The sequence below is a fragment of the Nipponia nippon genome, unplaced genomic scaffold, assembly GCF_047370975.1.
Source record: "Nipponia nippon isolate SJK-2023a ecotype South Korea unplaced genomic scaffold, ASM4737097v1 scaffold_19, whole genome shotgun sequence".
NCBI lineage: Eukaryota > Metazoa > Chordata > Aves > Pelecaniformes > Threskiornithidae > Nipponia > Nipponia nippon.
Window position 1 is genome coordinate 7339162 of NW_028262335.1, and position 21171 is coordinate 7360332.

General features: G+C 39.0%; 1 protein-coding gene and 1 long non-coding RNA gene across 6 annotated transcripts in view; one reads left to right on the top strand and one right to left on the bottom strand.

Annotated features, from left to right (window-relative positions):
- Positions 1-98: 98 nt before the first annotated feature.
- On the bottom strand, positions 99-14891 carry LOC148056028 (uncharacterized). The gene is made up of 4 exons (XR_015704358.1): positions 14756-14891; positions 12481-12606; positions 10581-10679; positions 99-7643 (listed from the first exon to the last, which is right to left on the bottom strand). It is a non-coding gene; the product is annotated as an uncharacterized LOC148056028 (long non-coding RNA).
- The window catches only part of PRKCZ (protein kinase C zeta), a 68946-nt gene continuing 62397 nt past the window's right edge, over positions 14623-21171 (top strand). The window contains exons 1-2 of one of the 5 annotated variants that reach the window (XM_087755565.1): positions 14623-15216; positions 16473-16673. In XM_087755565.1, coding sequence (XP_087611691.1) covers positions 16603-16673 — 71 coding nt within the window. In that variant the 5' untranslated portion in view covers positions 14623-15216; positions 16473-16602. Of the gene's footprint in view, positions 15217-15273; positions 15670-16472; positions 16674-21171 lie in introns of those variants that run through there. The other 4 variants (XM_087755566.1, XM_009460879.2, XM_087755567.1 and 1 more) reach the window with 4 other exon arrangements.

A 21171-nucleotide genomic window follows, 5' to 3' on the forward strand; every position in this document is an offset into this window, starting at 1 on the left:
TCAACACTTAAACGCAGTAATGTTTATTAGTTTAATAGGCCCAAAAATAGACAAAAGTGATTTAGAAACACAGGGAAAGCTCAGGCTTTCTGTCTTGGTTTGGGAAAAAATTTAAAGGTGCTCAATAATGAACTCAGACTCCATTTTCAGGAAGGACTTTAGCATTCATTCTGTTAATTTTCAGTGAGAGTCTACCATGTGTGTCTCTGAAAATATCCTTTTTGCATCTGTCCCTAAATAGCTGGGTGAAGTAAAAAAATGTCATAAATGGCTTTAAGTTACTCAGTTGCTTTGGATACTTCTGCCGTTTTTATTCAGAGGCCGACCTGATACGTTAGGCCTCTTCACTTCCATTATTTGACAATGAAATTTGTGGGTACTCATACACTCCTTGATTCAGGACTAGACCCTCTCACGCAACTCATGCAAAATAACACTTTGTTCTCTAAATAATTCCAGTGAACTCAGCATATGAATGCAGTACTCACAACACATACGATTTTCATAATTAATCTCTGAAAAACTCCACAGCAAATATATTGGGATATGGATTAAAACAACTGAAATACTGTTAGTTTAGGAAACCAATGTAAGACACTTCAAAAAGGAAATCTTTTTTGAGGATTTTGTTGCATTGAGAGTGAGAGGTGGTTTCAAATATAGAGACTGACACAAAAGAAAATACGAAATGAGAGAGGGAGAGGAAGAAGGAAGCAAAGATGTGGCTGAAAGCAATGATGGAAGGGAGCATGGGGAGGTGCGAGATTAAACAAGCCAAAAGATGTAGATGAGAGAAGAGTTGCGCTGGGCTTTATGATGATCTTGAACGTAGTGGCTGATGCTTAATAGTTGCAATTCCAATGAGGATGAAACGAGCATTTAATCACAGTGGAGTGTGCACACATTCCTCCTGCCTTAATCTGTGACATATGGTTTGATTTCATATGACCAGCACTGAAAGACAGAGCATTTTAACACAGATTTATAACTTCAAATAAGATTTGTTCAATATCAGTGAAGTAAGGGAATGCTCTGAAGAAAAAATAATGATCCTGAACTGAGCTATAATAGGAAATATGCTCCCATCATAAGTCAGGCTTAGGTTCACCTCAATCTTTAGTTTCTGTTATAATGGAAAAACTATTTGTCAACAGTGTGCTGGAAAGCGCAAACCGACAGCAAGCTGTAATTGTTCCACAAAGTTCTCACCACTCTAGCCGTGGACTGAGACACCCGGATTCTGCTCCAAGATCTTGCCACTGACTTGCTGGGCAATCTTAGTTAAGTCATTTCACTGCATCATCTGCAAAATTGGTATAATGATACTGATTTCTTTCCTATATCTTTGAGTTTTACAGAAGAAAAACCCTTCAGGAGACACAAGAAACTCTTATCCTCCCACTAGGTAAGTGCATCCAACTAGTACTTACGATGTGGTTATATTCACCATAGTTTCTGAGACTCTCACATACTGAATTAAAGCAAAGTATTACTCAACTTTCACCTAATCCAGAAAGCTAATGAAATTCGGCATCTCCTTCAATACATGCAGGTAATCAGGCTTCTCTTTTTCCTTCTGCTTCTCCTCTTCCTATGTTATTTTTCTTGGTGTTTGTTCCTGATGTTGATGAAATGCTACATTACAGAAATACACCATTTTTTTTCTAAGTGTGTTTTTGGTCATAATCACTTTCTCCCAAAGGAAGTTCAACCCCTCCTGCTCTCTTCTGAGTCATTCTTACCGTTTTATACTATGATTAAGTGCAGAGTGGAATAAAAACAGCAGAAGCATGACTTTATAACGCCTTTTCCTTACTAAGTTGTTGCTTTTTCCATGATCCTGTGTCAGGTCCTTGGCATATCTTAAGTCCCCTTTCTACCTCTCCTTTCAGCTTAAAACAAAGCTTTTTCAATTTACACCTGATCTAATTGTTATCTGGCCTCAGAAGCATTGGAAGTTTGAATGTAACTCTTGGATGATGCACTTTCATAGGCAAGGCAAGATGGTAGGCAAGCCTGAAATATTCTGCTCAGCACTTTGAACAGTACTACACCCTTTAGAAAGGCCATAGTACCTTATTCTTCTCTGTTACACTTGCATAAATCAGAAATAATCTTTGGTTTAAAATCAGTAGATTAACTACTGCAGTGAAAGCAGAGTCTAACCTTTTTGTATCCTCCTGGTTTCTCTAGCTATTAGTTTATTACCTTGCCTGTCAGGGTCAGTATCTACTGCTAAGAGTGAAATTATTGACTAAATCCATCTGAAGAACTACTCACAGCAAGTTCCTGTGGAGTGTAAATCATAAGAAAATAATCCATGATTTTGGAATTAAAGTTATTAAAGAGCAGGGAACAAAGCATTGAGCTAGTCCCTTTAGTGTGCAGTGGCTGGTTATTTAGAGTAATTAGCAAGAAGGCGGCTGCAGATACTATAAAGGCAGTGTCTAATCTAATTACTTCAGCAGTAATAGTTTGTAATTGTGCACCTGACGTAACTCCTTACACTGAAGCCAACCGAGTAATCACATGGGGTTATTGGACAAAATTAGTTGCGTCTCCATCTGGGAGACAGTCATAGGCTGCATGCCCTGCTGACTTCTTCAAAAGATTTATTCAATGAATTTTTCTGTAGTTTGACTGCAGATCTTCCAGGTGCACAGCTCAGTTCTGATGATCAAAGTAAAAGGTGGCAGCAATCTTTTCCTCAAAAAAGCCCAAAGCTAGAATGCTAGACTATCACAATGTTGTAGACAGAAGCATAAATAAAGAGGAAAAAAAAACCCTCAAACCATTGCAGGCAGTCAGAAATGTGCAGTGTGAGCAAACATATGGCAATTGTGTCCATTCCAGGAAGGAGGTGACTCAGAGGGGAGGACAGGTGTTTCAGCTCCTGTTACTGCACTTGCATGAGCAGCACAAGGCAAAACAGCTCCATCATGAAGAGTGGGATTTTCTTAAATCTGTTGCCAGAGCCAGAAATAGAAAAGTCAGATGCCATTCAAACTCTTCTAAGGAGAAACTTCAGTACAGGAGTATGGTGTAACGATTGGAGTTTTGCAGAAATTTGAATCTTCTGTACTTCTGGATGTGCTTTACTTTTTTTTCCATTTAAAATCATCATACTTAAAAATCATCAGACATTAATACTTTAGATGTATTAATGTCTAAAGACAATGTCCTGTTCAACTCTGATCTCATGATGCCCTTAATAAACAGAAATAAACAAATTTGATGTCAGTCGAATGCTGACTTTGGATGGGTTGTACTAGCGTCCAGGAGAGGCAAAAAAAAAAAAAGTATGTGACAGATCAGAAGGCACTTTTCCTGTGCTGTACCTGAAAGCATTTGTATTCCTTTCAGCAATTTAGAGTACTGCTCTATGGACTGGCATGTCTGTGATAAAAAGAGTGGGATAGGTGTTAATGTAATCATTCTAAATGTGAAATGTTAATAAAATGTAGGTATACAGAAATTGGAGCTTCTATAAATGGACAAAATAAGACACTCCAACTATTGAACTGGAAGATAAAATGCATTAGAAGGACAATCAAAATAAACTCAGAGATTTCATCCCATAATGAAATCCTGCCTATTCAGTGCCCAAGGGCTTGTAAAACTCTACTTTGGCCCTGACAACAGAAGAGAAAGTACCATTCTGTATTCATGAGTGCTTTCTGTGGGGCACTTACGCAGACTACTGTATTTACGTTAAAAAATAGCTGTTGCTGCCTCAAGAGGTTGCAAAGAATCAGAAAGCACAAGATGAAGAAGAGCAAGATACTGCATGATTTGTTTGAAAGCAATGCTAGCAGTGACAGCACTATTAAGAGGTTAATACACAGAAATGTCTGTCCTGTTTCTGGGTAAAAATGAAAGCATTTATCCAAGTTAAAGTAAAAGCTCTCACATCAGTTCTTAACCGGTTTGCTAATCCAACAGAAAATGTAGCGAAACCAATTTAACTCAATGAGGCTTCTGCTGTTGGTGCAACAAAACACTTAAAACGATTGCTCTGATTTTAAATACTCAGAGTCATTAACCGAAGAAAGCACTTCACATCAGGAGGAAAACAGCACCCCTGCATATTCGTCTATGAAGCAGAATAGATAACAAAAAGCTTATTGAAAGTTACCGAGAATGTTTTCCTTAAAAAAAAAAATCTGAAGCAACTCCCTCGTGCCTTCTTTATTATAGCAGCTTAAAACACTTGCAATGGTTGAAAGCTTGTTTGATGTTATGATAATACTGTGTGCAATATACGTTACAAACATATATAGCTAATTCTTCTTAATGAAAACCGAATACAAATTTGGCAATGAACATGTCTATTTGGATGGATTTGGTAGCTGAAATGAGAAAGGCAGTGTCTCTTCCTGCCTTTATAGCTTGTGTCTTAAATGAAATGAATTTGAGGATCTAAGCCCATCGTTACATAATGCATTAGGGATCTGTTCTCTCCTTATACCAGCTTTATGTCATGGTTATTCCTTTTACTAAGTCCTGCACAGTAAAAACAAATCTGAGAAGACAGTCGAGCGCAGGCTGTCAGAAAATATAGCACCAACAGAACTAATCAGATTCTGTTGGGAGCTCACTGTTCCGCAAAAAGATCGGTCCAAAAAAAGAAATCCAAACATCCCTCATTTCTGACGTATCTGAAACCTCTAGATTCACTCTAGATCACTCTAGATTTAGGACCAACCAATACATAGGACTAACTCCACTGAGCGGAAGATCCCTCTAGCCCAGTGTCCAAACTCCACCTTTTGGTATAAAGTCTGTCATGAAGTTGCTGAGTATGTGCATCTTTTACTGAAATCAGTAATGCTCAGCACTTACAAGCATTGCTCTTTGTGTTCTCAAGTGGGGCAAAGACAGACAATATTACAAACCAAAGAAAAGTGCTTTTGTACTTGTAGATCTCATCTACACAAATGAGTTTCACAAGCTCCTTTTGTCAGTACCGTCATTTCAGCTCACACAGAAAAGAGCACCCAAACTAATGGTAGAACTCCCTTGTGTAGACAAAGCCTATGAAAGTTCCATGAGGGGATTTACCAAAAATATTTTAACTTCTCTTTTCAGAACTGTTTAAATGCTTAATGGGAATACTTTAAGATAGTAAGGAGAAAAGTGCTCAGAAAGGTAAAGAATATTTGAAATAGGTAACAAGTATTTTTCAGGCCTTGAAACTAAGTTGTTCAACAGTAATTAGCCCTGCAACTAGTCCAGATTTCACCTGACAAGAAGAGGATTTCTGACAGTGTCCTACAGATGCATTAAGGGACAGGGGATCTAAAAAAATATATTATAAAACTGAGCATGCATTCTTTATTTCCTGATTGCTTTTAAACAGTTTTTATATTCCTGTAGTAACCATAAAACATTAACCAATAGAGAACAATTATTTTCTGGTTAAGTTAAGATGATTCCTCATACAGTTTGTGCTCCTTAGGAACTTTCATAAAGAAAATATTGCCTTCTATGCCTCCTTTGCATTAGGATGCACTATGTTATTGAATAGAAAGTTAACTCTACAGTTACATTCCTTAATTTGTTGGCTCAGTTTACTTTATTGCAAATAGATGGGTTGTTGCGTTTTTTTGTTGTTGGGTTTTTTTTTTTTGTTTTTTTAACTACTTGATGTAAGAAGAAATAAAGGTAAGGAAAACCAGTCTTTCAAGACCTGAGAGTCACAAGCTCAAATGTTGATGTTCACAGGGTCCATAACAACTTCAGCAGAAAGCCTGGCACGTCAAGAGCCAGTGGGATCAGGTTCCTACCATGTAACTAATAATACATAATACCATTATTTATTACAAAAGGTCCCAAGTAATATTACAGTTCCTAGCTTACGGGGATTCTAAAGATATGTTTGAGAGATAATACTTATCCCAACAACTTTAAAAACTCAACTGGCAAAGGAGTAGCAGAAATAAATTGTATATCCCTGCTGCGTAAGTAAGGAGGAGACACCGTAGCAAGCTGGTCAGATAGAGTTGAATCCAGAGTAGCTTTGGAAATTGAACAGCTGTGAAAGGAGCCCAACCTCTGGAAATGTATCCCTCTCTAACTCTTGCAATACTTCTATTTCACTTGATACTCAGTTATCTTTCCCTTTTTTACACTTGAAAAGTAGTTCACACTTTGGAAAAAAGAGGAGATTTTCTTTCTCTTTGGCACTAGAACATATTAGGCAAAACTAATATAATCTCGTCACACAGGTATGAAAACCAGTGAGACTACAAGTCTCGGTTTACAAACCTTTGTACCTTCCCATGGGTATTACATAGAAGGCAAGAAACCCAACCCTGTGATCATTTCATAAGTTAACCAGCACACTCCCATCCAAACACAGTCTTCCCTTCTCTTGCACCACACACTGATAACCCCATATATGCAATAGAGAGAAAAAGATAGTTTAAGGCATTCCTCAAATTCTCCACACTCTTAAACACACTCTTTTGAAGATCATAATTTTGGCCCAAACACCTTTAGTGTAGTCACCGGGTAACATAAGTTACTAACAAATACAGGTTTGCACCAGTTGCTTATTGGGTAAGTAATCTGAACAAGAGCAGCACTGGGAATTACCTTTGCTAGCACAAATTAACACAAAACTCTCAATTTTCATGCATTGGGTTACCAGATGGGGTAAGGAGGACGTTTTTCTTTACATAGTAATAATAATTGGCCAGCTTTAAGGGCTAGGTATGTGGAACAGGCATAGCTGCAAGTAGCAAAATAATACATAGGCCATTGAGCTATTCCAGTATTACAACTACTATAGTCTTAAGATTAAATAAAGTTTGAGTGATGAAATAGAGTAATCTGTAAAACACCTGGTGTAATAGTCCATCCAGACTGTTCTTCCTTTATTGCTACATTTCTTTCAGAGTAAGACAAACACAAAAGATCTATTTCTGTACATCTTAAACTTACCACGTTTTTACAGATATATTTAAGATTATCCTATCCTCATATTTCCAGGTTGTGTATATACAAGCTCATAGGCGTATATATATAAAAGACAGGAGGATTCTAGATATTGTTTACAAAGCATAGCGCATATAGTATTTTAAAATTGAACCTGTACTTTATAAAGAAGAAACATTTAATATATCATCGTGATTATTTTCAGATTGCCTACAATGGTGTTTCTGTGCATACTTATTGAAGGATCCACCAGGCACTTCTTGGATTTGGAATATTTTGAACTAAGAATGCCTGTCTTTTTCAGTCAAACTGAATGCTGGCTGGACCAATAATGAGAATTTAGGACAGCACAATCCAGTCTGTCTAGGGAAAGCAATAAAAAGAGGATTCTTGAGGAACCAAGGTGAAAACTTGATCCTCAGGGTTAATTCTTTTTTGTTTAAAATTTTCACCATTTTCTTCCATCCTCTGAAATGACAATTGCATGTCTTCAATGGTAGAAGCATCCATTTTCTTTCTTCCATAGTTTCTTTCACTGTTACCTTTCGGAAGAGGGATCGTTGCTTTCTGAAGGATTAGGACCAGGTTATGCAGCAAGAAGAAAGGAGCTTCTGTGATTTACAGTGTATCGTGTGCTGGTGAACACATACAAAAGGAAAGCAGGCAAAAACTGTGTTTCTACAGAGTCAGGTTGTTTAAATATCCTGAAAAAATAAATACAGAAGCATAGGGGGTTGCTTTTAAACATATGTAGCTTATGCTACCCATAGAATTCTTCATCCTCCTGGCTAATGTAGTGTCAACAAAAATGAGTTAGCTTCTGGGTGCTTCTATCTTACATAAGAGAGACAAGTAGGGGAGGTGTTGGCTTAAAATAGTCTTGAAACATTATTCATTTTGTGTGTTTTAACATGGGCTAGAAAAACACTAATATTCAATCCAGCAAGAAAATCTGCAGAGAATTACCATGGTGATTTCTGATGTTATGTAGGATATATTCTTTACTCCAGTTTATGTTCAAATATGTTAATGCTTTGCCTTACCATTTTTATCCAAACTTAGTGGCATTTGGCCCAAATCCGTTCCCACTGGATTCAATGATTTCACTGCAATTGATTTCAATAGAAACAATAGCTTGTCTCTTGCCTGGCAAAAAAAGAGTAAGCAGGCTGAAGAGCAGCCTGCACGTCTGCACATGTTGCTGGTTTGATCTGCTAAAGAAGACATTCTATGGGGATGCATTTTCATTCCAGAGCCACACAGAACTGGTTACACACATTTCACATATATTTGAAGATAGCAGCCATCTCCATTTATCTGTTGTTTAGTTCATAGTCTCAAATCATCACTCTAATCCCTACTAAATCTTTAAAACCTTGGAAAGTTGACAGGTCCTAATATAGCTGAAGATCTTAAGTCACTAATTCAAATAATAACAGGATACCTGTTTTCTCCTTCTACTGAGGTAAAAGTAGTACCAATTGCCCCTTTTTTCCCCACAATTGTCTTTAAGAACTAGTTATCATAATGATGTCTTAATTGAAGCATTTAGGATGGAGAAAAGGAGAAGGATTTTTTTGGTCAACCTTGTCAGAAACATACAAGTACTTTGTGGATAGAGCAGTTAAAAAAAAAAAAAAAAGTAATTTCAGCAAAGAAAAGGTAGAAAAATCTGCAAGTCCTGCCACCCATTCATCAGGTTTAAAAACTTACAACTCTATATCTTTCTGTCTAAATTTGTAAGAATGACTTTGTACATCATCTATTCTGTGAGGAGTCTGTATAGTGCAATGATTCTTCAACAACCTTCAGTAGCAGGAACATTCCCAATAGCAATAGTTTTAGTCATTTATGCAATGAAGGTCCTAGCTGAGCCACTTACTAATTAATTACACAACTTCATGTGTTCATTGAACTATCAAAATTAAAACAGAGAGCTTTTCCTCCCTGTTTCTTACACCAGTGGAAAGGGGAGATGTACACATCAATATAGCAATGATATACAAACTACAAGGATGGAGTCTTCATCTCTGCTGAATTCCTCACCGGTGAAATAAAACGAACCATAACAAATATGTATCCTTTGATCTTTGCTTCTAAAGAGATACATTTCTTTCAAAGGAAAGCCTTTTGTAAGCCAGAGAAAGAGTGCTCTGGAGATGAGACGGATCAACTGGCAGTGACAGTGAGCTAAGAGCCTCCTAGCTACGACTGATAATTCATGTTATGCTTTCAGTCCAATCGTGCCTTTGCCTCCCACTCACATCTTAACCAGCAGACCCGGAGTGTTTCTCTTCAGTAATCTGCAATTCTCCTACTCCTGGAATGAGCACTAAGCAATAGCACCTTAAACATTAAACTTGGTAGTCCTCACTGGGTTAAATAGCACAGCTTTTTCCCTTTAGGATCTGGGATACATGAGGATAACAGTTACCAGACAGACTTTCTAAACTAATGTATAATTAAGTCTTAAAGGTGAAGACAAAGCACTTCAACACGAAAATCTCAAAACAATGAGCAATCTATGAGCATGCCTGTTTTAGTCAAACACTGATCATCTGATCGTACATCGGCAAAACTAACTTGGCACTAACTTGAGACATTCTAGCACATTTTTACGTGTATCATTAAGTTTCCTTGAAAAATTCTCATTTATTGCCGTAACGGTTCCTTAGTGAGTGCGGGTATCCCTTTCAGTCAAGATCATTTGGTTCCTCAAACGTTGGGCTTCAAGAGCAGCAGTCAAAAACAATTGTGTGATCTGAGCTACAGAAAAAATAAACCTAAATAATAGGTTTATAATAGTCACTAAATCTTCTAAATAAATAATACTCACTAAAACTTCTTTCTGTGATGATTCTCAATTATTTTTATGTGATATCTTGTTTCAGACCATTCTTCATCTGATTTTATAACCCTTTCTCCAATAAATGAACATTTTAATATGGTAAATATCCCAATGCATAAGTGCTTCATAAATATTTAAAGAGTTGCCCCACTTGTAACTTAACTTCTTTTAACCAAAAGTACTGTTCACAAGAATAAGCCACCATATTTGTTTACTAACCCAACTGCATGAACTTCATATGCTGAAATACAAAACATGGCTTACTGTATTCTACTAAGCAAAAACATTCTTTTTAATGGCTATAAATTGGCTAAGCTTTCTTTTATGCAACCAAAACACCCAGCACCATCTTTAAATCTCTCTCCCATTGTTTGTAGCCTGGATTCACAGACTCACTTTTTTTGGATCTGTACTTATCTTTACAATACCAACTTGTACAAGTGGAAGCACATAGTATGAATGGGTAAGCATTAGGGTACTCCTTTTTTTCTTTCTTTCCGCAGCAGCTGTCGCTGGCAGAATAACAATAGGTTAACATAAAGCACAAGCAGTCAAACAGATCTGTACATCAAAATGTGAAAAAAGAACTGCTGAGATTATTTGCAAAGGGAGGTCAAAGCTATTTGGAAAAGTTAAAATGCTTTTCCATTAGACAAATGCATCTATCAGTAGATCAGAAAGAGGCAAATGCACAGTGGAAACAATAGGCACAACAGCTAAAATATAATAAAATTCAATACACACAATCAGTTTCAGATGCAGTAGGTACCTTCCAAAAACACGCATTACTTACAGATTTTAAGCAGGATGAGTAAAGACGACAAGAGAAAATTTGTTTCTGTCTCTTGGTTATGCTGAAGTTCAGCTTGAAGAGAAAATGGTTCCCTCTGACCTAAACGTAAGCAGAAAAAAATTGTATATTTTTCATTTTTTCTCCTGGTTTTGTAGATATTTGTGCCAAATACTGGCTACAAGCACTACACCTGCAATATCAAATTATTTTTACAGTATTCACCAAGCTAGATAACTTTTCAATTGAGAAGTATTCTCATTTCCTCCTGGCTGTAGTGTATAAAATTATATTTGATTATTAGTTGTTTCTTTTATGTGGTGCATGTGGAGAAAATGCTCTGAGAGATTTTGGAATATTATTCCTTTCACTGAAAATGTTAAAAGACACTACTTTCTTCATGTGAGGCCTGGAATAAATTATTTTTGTTTCATTCTGTGGATTCAGTGAGGTATTTAGGTGCTTCATTTTTTTTAAGCATGCAGGACAAATTATTCTCTGAATAATGGCCCAGGACAGCAAGGAATGTATATCCCTACAACACAGTTTTCCTTTGCAACCACAGCCTGTTTCTTTCAAGACACCAACTAAATAAGGAGGTAAGGAAGCTTACTACATTCTTGTCAGAGGCACTAGAACAGTTGTACTGCGTAGTCTAAGAGTTTCCAAACTCATTAAGTAGCAATGTTTTTTAGAATTTTAAAAAGGAAAATAGAGCTAGAAAAACCTTGCACTGTAGTGAAATTAATAGACATTAATATAAATATCTGATGCCTGAAGCAGTACTTTAGATTAATGCTATCATTAACCCCAAATCATGTTTTTCCCTTTAAACTAATTTTTAAAGAACAGTTCTCAACAGCCTGTAGCATTAAAATAAAGAACTAGGACTTAGAAGCATTGTATATACAGCTGTGTTTCCCAGTCCGTTGCCTAGGAATATCTTGCCATCTGCTGGAAACGTGCAGATATACATGCTTAAAGGCAGGCTTCAAAGGTACTGTCAGAGACAATAGTACAATGAAATAACGAAGGAGACATTAAGATCGGAAACCAACACTCTGAATGTTCATAACTTTTTGTCAAAAAGACAATTCAATAACGAGGTAAGATCAGACTACTAGGCTGCAGCAGTTGAAATACCAACATTAGATTCCTTAGCAAATCAGTGTTCTCCACTGCCACTATAAATCTGTGGCGCAACTGGATGCTGAGGTTGAATGTAGTGTTACCTGTGTGAAGCCAGATGATCAGCATGGCCATACCTGTATAAAACAGGGTTAGCACCACTGTAGATGAGGTGATGGGGTAGTAACACAGGCTAACACAGAACCTGAGATCCTGACACATTTCACTAAGAACTCTCTGCAAATTAGGTATGTCCTCCAGCAGCTCCTGGCTAGTACTGGCTGCTATTGATCCTGGTTGCTAATAAGCCACACTGACTTTTAAAAAGAAAAACAAAATCTGTTTGCAGAAAAAATCTGTTTGCTGAAAAGCAAATCTGCATGGCTGTTTCCAGCAGGAGGGAACTTCTTCTTTCTTACAGAACTTAATTACTGATAGTGGTAAGGAAATCACTATTATCCCACCTCTTAAAAAATTTCTTTTAGGCCATGTGACAGAGATTTGTGATTTGCCAAAGCACATCATATAAAGAAAGGAATGCAAGAATGGGAAATTCCCATTTTGTTGTGCTGGATATGATAGGACTTATTTTCAAAACAGAACTGAAATACTGGAAAAAAAACTTTTTTTAAGCTTTCTCTTTGTCAAACAGATCAGTCTGCTCTTCAGAGTAAAAAATCTGATATCAAGAGATAATAATAGTTAAAAACAGAACTAAAACTTTAGATGCAATAAATACCTTATTTAAACGTGGAATAAAATAAAATTAAATTACCTGTAGGAGCCTGTCAGGTCTTCAATCTGTCATGTTTCAAATCTAGGTGTAGTGGACAGCAATATCACAACTTTTTATTAAGCTGAGGATGGTTTAGTAGAAGATAAAAGTGCAATGCCCTGCCATCTGGAAAACAAAAAAAAAAAAAAGAAAGAAAAAAAGAAAGCTCAGGAATACACTCAGGATTTACAGCTCTAGGACAATAGAAGTTGATTGTGTTTCAAAAACAATATGCCAGAAACAATGATCATACAATATACTGTGTTTTCAAACCAGTTACGACCTTGTTAGCTAATGCACAGAGCAAAACTGACATCCTCTCCAAAAAATACCATCTGCCCAGAAGTGGGAAGCATCTATTAAGAAATTCAAGTGTTTAAACAGTCTTGTAATATAAGAAAATACAAACCAACTCAAAATAAGACTTCTAAAATAACAGCATCAGTACTAAGTGATCAACTACAAAATAACCTCTGCAAGATGCAAAAATATTATTGTTGAGATTTTCTTCAAGCACTGAAAATGTACCTAATATTTTGCCCTCAGTAAGTTGTGCTAGGAAAAAATAACAATAAACCACACAAAACCTCAAATTACAGTTCTGAAGAACTGCACTACCTTTTATCTCCCAATCCAACAACTCAAGGAGCTGAAGTCATCAAACTGACGTAACAGGGAGATCAAAGTCTAGCTTGCCCTGAAAGAACTATGTTTGTAGACGTATCTTACATAATGTTCTCCATTTTAAGCAGAGGAAATTTGGAACACATGAAGATTTAAGGGCCCATTTTGAAACCGTATTGACAGTTCCCACTAAGATAAAATTAACAGTGGATACATGAATAATTCAGATTAAAGACTGATAAATGAAATAATTTGGTGCATTTCCTTGGTGTCAGAGAAAACATCTAGACCGATGGGAATAAGTTTTGCCACTTTACTGCTACTTAAACTAGTGTTAACTATTATTTATTTGTATTTTGGAAGATTGTAGAAATGCCAAAAGAAGGCTCAGGGCTACACTGATGCAAACTCACCAACACATACACACCCACAAACCCCCATAAAGATATTGTGAAAGTGCTAAATGGTGTCTAAAAAGAACTTGATGTAGATGTACACAAGGTAATAGCAGCAGACTAAGGATCGATTTTTCTTCCCCATTTTCAAAATACTGATTATAACTGCTCAACTCCAGGTAGTCAAAAAAATCTCATAGTTGTGACAACTTGGTTTTGTTTATTTTTCAAATTTGGTGGGTTATTGTTGCCCAATGGTGGATATAAATAGGTCAACAAAAGCCCCAAAGCAAACCTTTTGCTTGGATAGCTTATTTGCCTGGAAAATCCTTTTAAGATACACAAGGAAAATAGCTGTCTGGCCAGTATAAGCAGCATTTCCACTAGAGGACTCTCTGAGTTAACTATGCCACGCCTTCATCTGAAGAACAGGCAAAGCCCCGATCTCCTTTACACAGGAGTCGGCTTTGCGTCAATCACAGCTGATTCACAGTTTGAGATCAAAAGATCAAAGTATCATTAGAAAAAAACCAAAACCCAAACCAACTTTATACAGCTAAGGGCATTAACCATTTCACAGACTTGCTTTTGTGAAATTGTGGTTAATTCAACAACACTAATACAACGTATTCTGTTGTTTTTTCTCTTTCCCCTCTGGTCTGGCCACTCAGAAGTCTAATATTGTTTATCTTTGTTATTTTATTTCCTCTTTATTATCTTGGACGCGGTTTTCCTGCTTTAACAGTTTTGAATGAAACCTCTTAAGGTTGGATGCTCTATTTACACTCATGGGAGATGATACTCCTGTGGGAGTGAGTTTTCCCGGGAAGCAATTCTGACAGGTTGGGGTGAGGCAGCCAAGCCATTGGGTCGGTGTGGGGTGTGTGGGGGTGTGTGTGAGGGCAGGTATTTGTTTTTGGAGGGTGGGCTTCTTTTTTGTTCGAGGGTGGGGGTTTTTCTGGAGAGCGAGCGAGAGCTGGGCCTGTGGACGACCACGGGAAAGCCCCCTGCTCCGCCAGGCCGCCCCGCAGCGCTCCCCGGGCCGCGGCCGCCGCGCTCCGCCCCTCCCCTCAGCGCCGCCCCGGCCCAGCCCTGAGGCGGCCCCGCGCCCCCTGTCGCCCGCCCGGCGCGGAGCAGCGCTGACCGGGGAGCCCAGGGGAGAGCGCCGCTGCCACCCAAGCTACCCCGCTCCTCCCGCCGAGGGCGAGGCCACATCGGGAAGCCACAGGCCTGCGGCGGGCGGGACGACGCGCTACCTCGCCAGAGGGCTCGGAAGAGGGCAGAGGCGCAAGCTCGCTGTCCCCACAGCGCCGTAACGGTCGCACGCGCTTCTCCTCTCAGGCCTGGGGCCTCCTTCCGTCACGGCGTCTCGGAGCGCGGAGGCGCTGCGCGGGCACGGCAAGGCACCGAAACTCTCCGGCGGGACCGAGGCGAATCGCGGCAGCGGCGCGACCCCGGAGCGCGGCCGGTGGCAGGGCCCCAGGGCGAGGAGGAAGAGGAGGAGAGCAGTCCGCCCCTGCCCCTGCCCGCCGCCCCTGTCACCTCACCCGCCGCCCTGGCGGGAACGGCGCGCTGCCCTCTCTGATTGGCTGCAGGTGCTCTCCTGCCGCTTCCTCGCTCGCTTTTGATTGTCTGAGACGCTCCCGCTCTCCAGGTAACGGTTCCCGGCCTATGATTGGTCGAGGGTGAGCGGGATCCTTTTGGGGATTGGCTCCAGGTGAGTCGGAGCTTGCTATTGGCCGACAGGTAGTGTAGGCGGTGTCCTATTGGCTGCGGGCGCTAACCTTCTTAGTCCGCCATGTTCGGCGCGGTGGCGCCGTTGCCACTGGAGCTGGCGGGCGAGGGGCGCTGAGGCGGGCGGGGGCTGAGGGGGAGCCGGCGGTTTCTGCCGCTGCGCGCTGCCTTCCCCGCCGCGGCTGCCGCCGTTCTTCCCCGGGGACCCCCTGGCAGGGAGGGCGAAGGGGAGTCGAAGTTCGATCCTCGGCTTCCTCGCGGGACTTTGAGCAACTTCAGGCCGTGGAGGTGTAGCCGAGCAGCGCTGGGACGCGGCCGGAGAGGCGGGCCCCGGGCACAGAGCCTCCCCTGCCCTCGGCGGGTTCGCGGAGCGGGAGGGAAGCGGGACCCGTGGGGCCCGCCGTCCCTGTGGTGGGACCTCCCTCGGTCCGAGCAGGTAGGAGGAAGGGGCCGTCCCGAAGGCGCTGGGTGGGGAGGCGGGGGAGAGCCCGCTCTGTCTGCGGTCCCGGCACGGAGCCTCCCGGTCGCTCCCCACCCGCGTTGTGCGCAGCCCGCCTCTCCGGGCCGGTGGGCGCTGAGGGGGGTCCCTGGCGTCGGGCAGGGCGGGGCTGCGCGCTCCCCCGACCCCACGGGAGAGGAGGGGTCGGGAGGCCGAGTTCTGGGGTCCCTCCCTGGTACCTGTGGCCCTGCTTCCCCAGGCAGTGGGGCCCGGGAGCTGGCTGAATATGTGTGTGTGTGTGAGGGAAGGTGGTGGTAATTTTGAATAAACAGGATGTTTCTCAGTCTCCAGTCCTAAAGGTCACTTAAATTGCCCCTTGGAGTTCCTCTTCTACTTTTCTTGGGTAAACTTGTAACCAACGTTAATTGATAGTAGTCTTCCATGTATATAAACACTTTTTTTGAATTAAAATACTCTGCTCTTTGGAAGAAAAGGGCCAGAAGCTGTGTTGATGAACAAGTAAAGATTTCTTTGGAGTATTTTTGGCCAAGAGGGAACTGTTGGATGTTTTATTAAAAAACATCCTTAATTGCTTGGGATTTTTCTGTAAAACTAAATCGTATGGGGTGTTTTTAACTGATCTCACTTAATTTCTGTGCAGGTCTATGGTCTTGTATATTTTCCTTTTAATTTCTTGCTGTTCTATGTAAAGCCATTTGTGTTTATAAAATTTGACACAACTTATTTGTTTAGTAGAGTGTGTGTATATTCATCTGTATTCTGGTTTTCTTTCTATGCAGCTGGATTGAAAATCATCTGGAGGAGAAACACATTTCACATGTGAAGCTGTTCACTTTAGAATGAAATGAGTTATCTGTCTTGAATGAACTTATTTCTATGTAATTTCATTTAGACTGCTTAATACAGACCATGCCTAGCAGAATGGGCTCCAAAATTCATTTGAACAAAGACTTCATCAGAGTAAAAACACACTATAGCGGGTAAGTCAGCATGTTCTCTCCTCTGTATTGTGTCCTGTCTAATTTTGAAGCATGTTGCGCAGGAGTTCATAGTCTGACCTAGTGATAGAGTAACCAGGGCATTGGTGGATTTGTAATTAATGTCAGATCAGGTAGGTAAACTTCTGGGCTATTAGAATGCCGTCCAGACTCCTGCAGCATGCTGACTGTGGAAGAGAGTTGATTCTACTCTTGAAAGGGGGGGGAAATGTGAAAAAAATGACATACAGTTATTTTGAGTTGATGGGTTATTGATTTCTGTTGTGTTACAAATGTTTGTGGTCACAGACAGGTATAGATCCATCTCTTGCATCCAGATGCAGTTACTACATTTTATCGTATCTACTTTATAATAAAGATATGATAAGTCTTACATAACGAACTCTACAAGTTACTGCTGAAATTGGGAGGAGACTATGAAGTGCAGGTTTCCAGTTACAGATATCAGTTTGTGACTGTGTGCTCCCTGGGACAAAACGTGTAATGTTTAATACGAGTCCTTTTCTCGTGGGGATTTTTAGATACTATTTTAACTTACACCACTTTCTGTCTTGGAAACTTAGAGGAGGTGTTCCTTTGTGGATAGATATTAAGTCTTGAAATAAGAAGTGAGTGCCATTGGTTTTGTCCTTTTGTTTGTATTATAGAATTTTTAGAAGGAATTATTATTGGAATTATTCAGGTAAATATAAAAAATGAGTGAATTTTGCTTAGACTGCAAATTATCAGTAAATTTGAACCTATGCGAGCTGCTTGAAGACTCGGTTTTAAGTGATTAAAAAGTAAATCAAACCCACAATGCTTGTTTTCCTGTTGTGAATAAATACTAAAAGTATTGTGTACTAGATGCTGGTATAGTTTGCCCCTTAATTTTTGATAGCTGATTGCTCTGCTCCCCTCCCAGTAATTTGACTAATGCAGCTTGAGGGGCAATGAAATGTTAACACAGCTGCTTCGGTTATCTTCACAATGTTTATTTTTGCAGCTCTGATTTAAGATAATACTAAAAAAAAAAAGTCATGGTCCTTTATGACTTCAGTCAGTTGTCAGTACAGGCAGGAAGATTTTTATTACTTCAGTATGAAATTTGGTTTTTCAGACATGTTTAATCTGTTTGCTGCTACTGTGAGGACCTTGTAAATTCATGTTGCTTTGGTCTCTCCTGTCTTCCTCCAAGGCCTAAGTTTTAAGTCATTTGAGGAGTTAAATATTTGGCCTAAGTAAATCCTTAGACTTGAAGTATTCAGGCTGCACTTACTGGGATTTGATAACTGACCTGAGTCGTCTTTTCTGATGTTTTACTGCTAAATAAGTAAATACTGCTGCTACTGTGGTTCTTACATTGTGGTGTAGAAAAATGCTATTTTGAATTTAATGTAATGTAATTATGAAAGTCACTCCACCAAATTTTGTTGAAAACAAAATGCTTTCTTGTTAAATTTACCTACCAGGTCAATGCCAAGTAGTTTGAGGCCCTGAGTTTAGAATTCTAGAGCAATTGTGTTAATTTTGTAAATGCCAGTTTTCTCATAAATTAGTATGAAAATGTAGCTTTTTATTTTAGCTGCCTTCAATTTCTAGCTGTGCTGCTGACTTTAATTCTTTCCTTATGCCTAGTCATTTGGTTTTTGTCTTCATTTTTCCACCTGTAAATTGAAAGTCTAGTAGAATCTGTTAGTTTACAGTTCATTTATTTACAGCTTAAATTTTCATATGAAAATGTGCTTAGTAGAAACATAGATAAGCTTTTAGTGGTGAGAATTCATGTCAAAGCTTGTGTCTTAACAAAATACAGAAATTTGCTGCTTTACTTGAGCTAAAATTTACTTTACAAGAAATCCATGTATGAAAGTAAACGGGGCTGTGTGCTGTGGCTCACTGTTACTGCTGCTCAGTAATTTCTGAAATGTGTTCATAATAGTTAATGCAGATCAGCTGGGTTTTGTTATTCTTAATCTGCACCATGGTTTTTTTTGGTTAATAGATGCATGTAAACTGCTTTGAGTTCTGTGTGAAAGATTCGTATCATATATTTGCCATTACTAATAATTTTCTGCTCCATAGTTTTATCCTACACCTCCGAATCACGTCATTCATAGGCTTAAGTTGAAAAGAACATCTGAACTTCAAATGCTTGTGTGATGCGCTCCTCTGAGATGCATGGATATGCATGCTTCTCCGAAACAGCAGTAGGAGAGCTTCCTTAGCTCTGTAAGGGAAGGCACTATAAACACAAATAGAACTTAGTTTGGGATTAACAGTTTGGGATAGCTTGCTGGCAGATAGTGTTGATTCAAAGGGAAGGGAGTGTGGCTGTAAACTTGTCTGCACAGAAATGGAGGAGGTGATAATACTTGTGTCACTATTAGAATTCGTGTAATTATTATGATGTTTTACAATAAACTACTACTGTAGTTTCTCCTGGAACACTATATTCAGTGATTTCCAGTAGCTGTGAAGTCTATAATATGTCAGTTTACAAAACAAGGGTTCCAAAGTCAGTGAATTTTGTTTTTGTTCTACTGATCAAATTCTGTGAGTAAGAGCTGGCTATTTTTGGCATTATAGACTGTATAACTGATTATCTCCATATCTCCATTAAAGTACTATACTCATCTTTTGAACAAATTTGACAAACTGAAGGAAATCATTGATGCTGAACAGCTTCATAATTAAGGACAGGCTCATTCAGGTAGCTGCTAAAAAATTAAATAATACAATATATCATTTTGAAATCCCAGTTAAAAATCGAAGCATGAGGAAGTTCTAAAACATGCGAATGTTGAGTCTGTCTCTGTGGAGTCCTAGTATCTTAGGTATTCGCGTTTCTGGGTGTGACAGAGTTCCTAACATAGCATAGTATAAATAACTGCATAAGTAGATTGCAAAAGAAAGTAAACTTATGTAGTTCTCATTTCATTATTTCAGTTGCTTAGTTTTTCTGGTTTAAACCTGGTTACTTGAAATCACCTCATTTAAATAGAGCAGTGATGCAGTATTATTTGCTGTATGTGACCTTGGTTCTAAATGGTGACACTTAGATTACATTACAAATGTAATCTATCAATGTGAATGATTCTCTTGCTATAACTGCTCATACATAGCTTACTGGTCATTAGTTCTTCATGTTACTTTGTAGTATCCAGTTTCAATACCTGACAAAAGTTTCCTGTGGGATTCTTTAGTGTTAAACAGTGAATGATTTTCATTTATCTGTGCCCTGATTGCCTAATGTGGCTATGCAGACATTAAGATTAAACACAGTAAATCTCAAAGGAACATGGACATCACTGAGGAGATACTAATTTCAATAAATATCATTAATGTTTGCATCTGCAGTAGGTGCTATTTAGTGTACTTTAGCTGTGTTTTGTCCAATGTGAAGTTTATTAATTTACCTGTAGAATGGTAGTGCCATCTGTTATAATAATTTTGACAATTTAAGGCTGATTAGTATTTATCAGCTTTACTTGGAGTTTGTAGTGTGCATGGTAGAGCATTGCCTTTACTGCATAGTTTCAGTTTCTGAGTATTATTTAGATACTTGTGAAAGGGTGATTGTCCAGAGTTACCACAGATCTATAGCTACTTGATTTCATGGGTAGCTTGTGGTGGCAGTGCGTTAAGTAATGAGCTGCATTTGTTAGTGACCTTCTCTTGGTGCAAGGCATTGTACCAGACCTCAAACACTACTTTGAGAACTGGTTTGGTCTCTTACTTTCATAAGTGCATAAAGTATGACTTTTTTGACAGGGAGATGTTCTGAAACTCAACCTCACCTGATAGCTCTCAGTATTGTACAAGAATATAGATTTACAAGTTGGCAGTTAGCATACATATTTCTTTTTCCATTTTATTATGGAGAATTAAGTTGCTGTTCTTTGAGAACTTAACAGATTGTAGATTAAAGGTACACTTGAAAAGGTAGCCGTGCTTTTAATCTGAATTTGAAACTTAGTACAAGTCTTTAAAGTGATTGTTTTAGAGCTTTGCTTGCTGTAATTTTTCTCAGCAAAGGCAAAATGCAAAGTTATTAGTGCATATCATTTAAAATGTAAGTTGTAGAATTTAAGGTTCTTATTTCAGTATAGTACCTTAGGCTTCTGGTTGAAAGACATAAGTATGCAAAATATGTAATATAATGTTTTCTAAAATGACTTGTCACAGTATGAAACTAGGAAAACTATCGCAGTCATGTTGGGAAACTTCTGATATACTTACTGTATTAAACTAAGAGGGGAAAGAATTATGTATGCCAGTAGCCATTAATTACAAAACTTTTTCCTAATTATCCCCTAGAAGGTTTTGAAAGCACTGAGATGACTTAAGTACATCTCCTCTTTCTTCCTGCACTTGTGCAGTCATAGTGGATGTGAGGAAAAACCTACATTTTGAAAGGATTTTACAGTAATTGAGATTTTACTTGTCTCCTGATTCAAGAATACCTAGATAAAATTTAATTCCTACAAAATCTTATGCT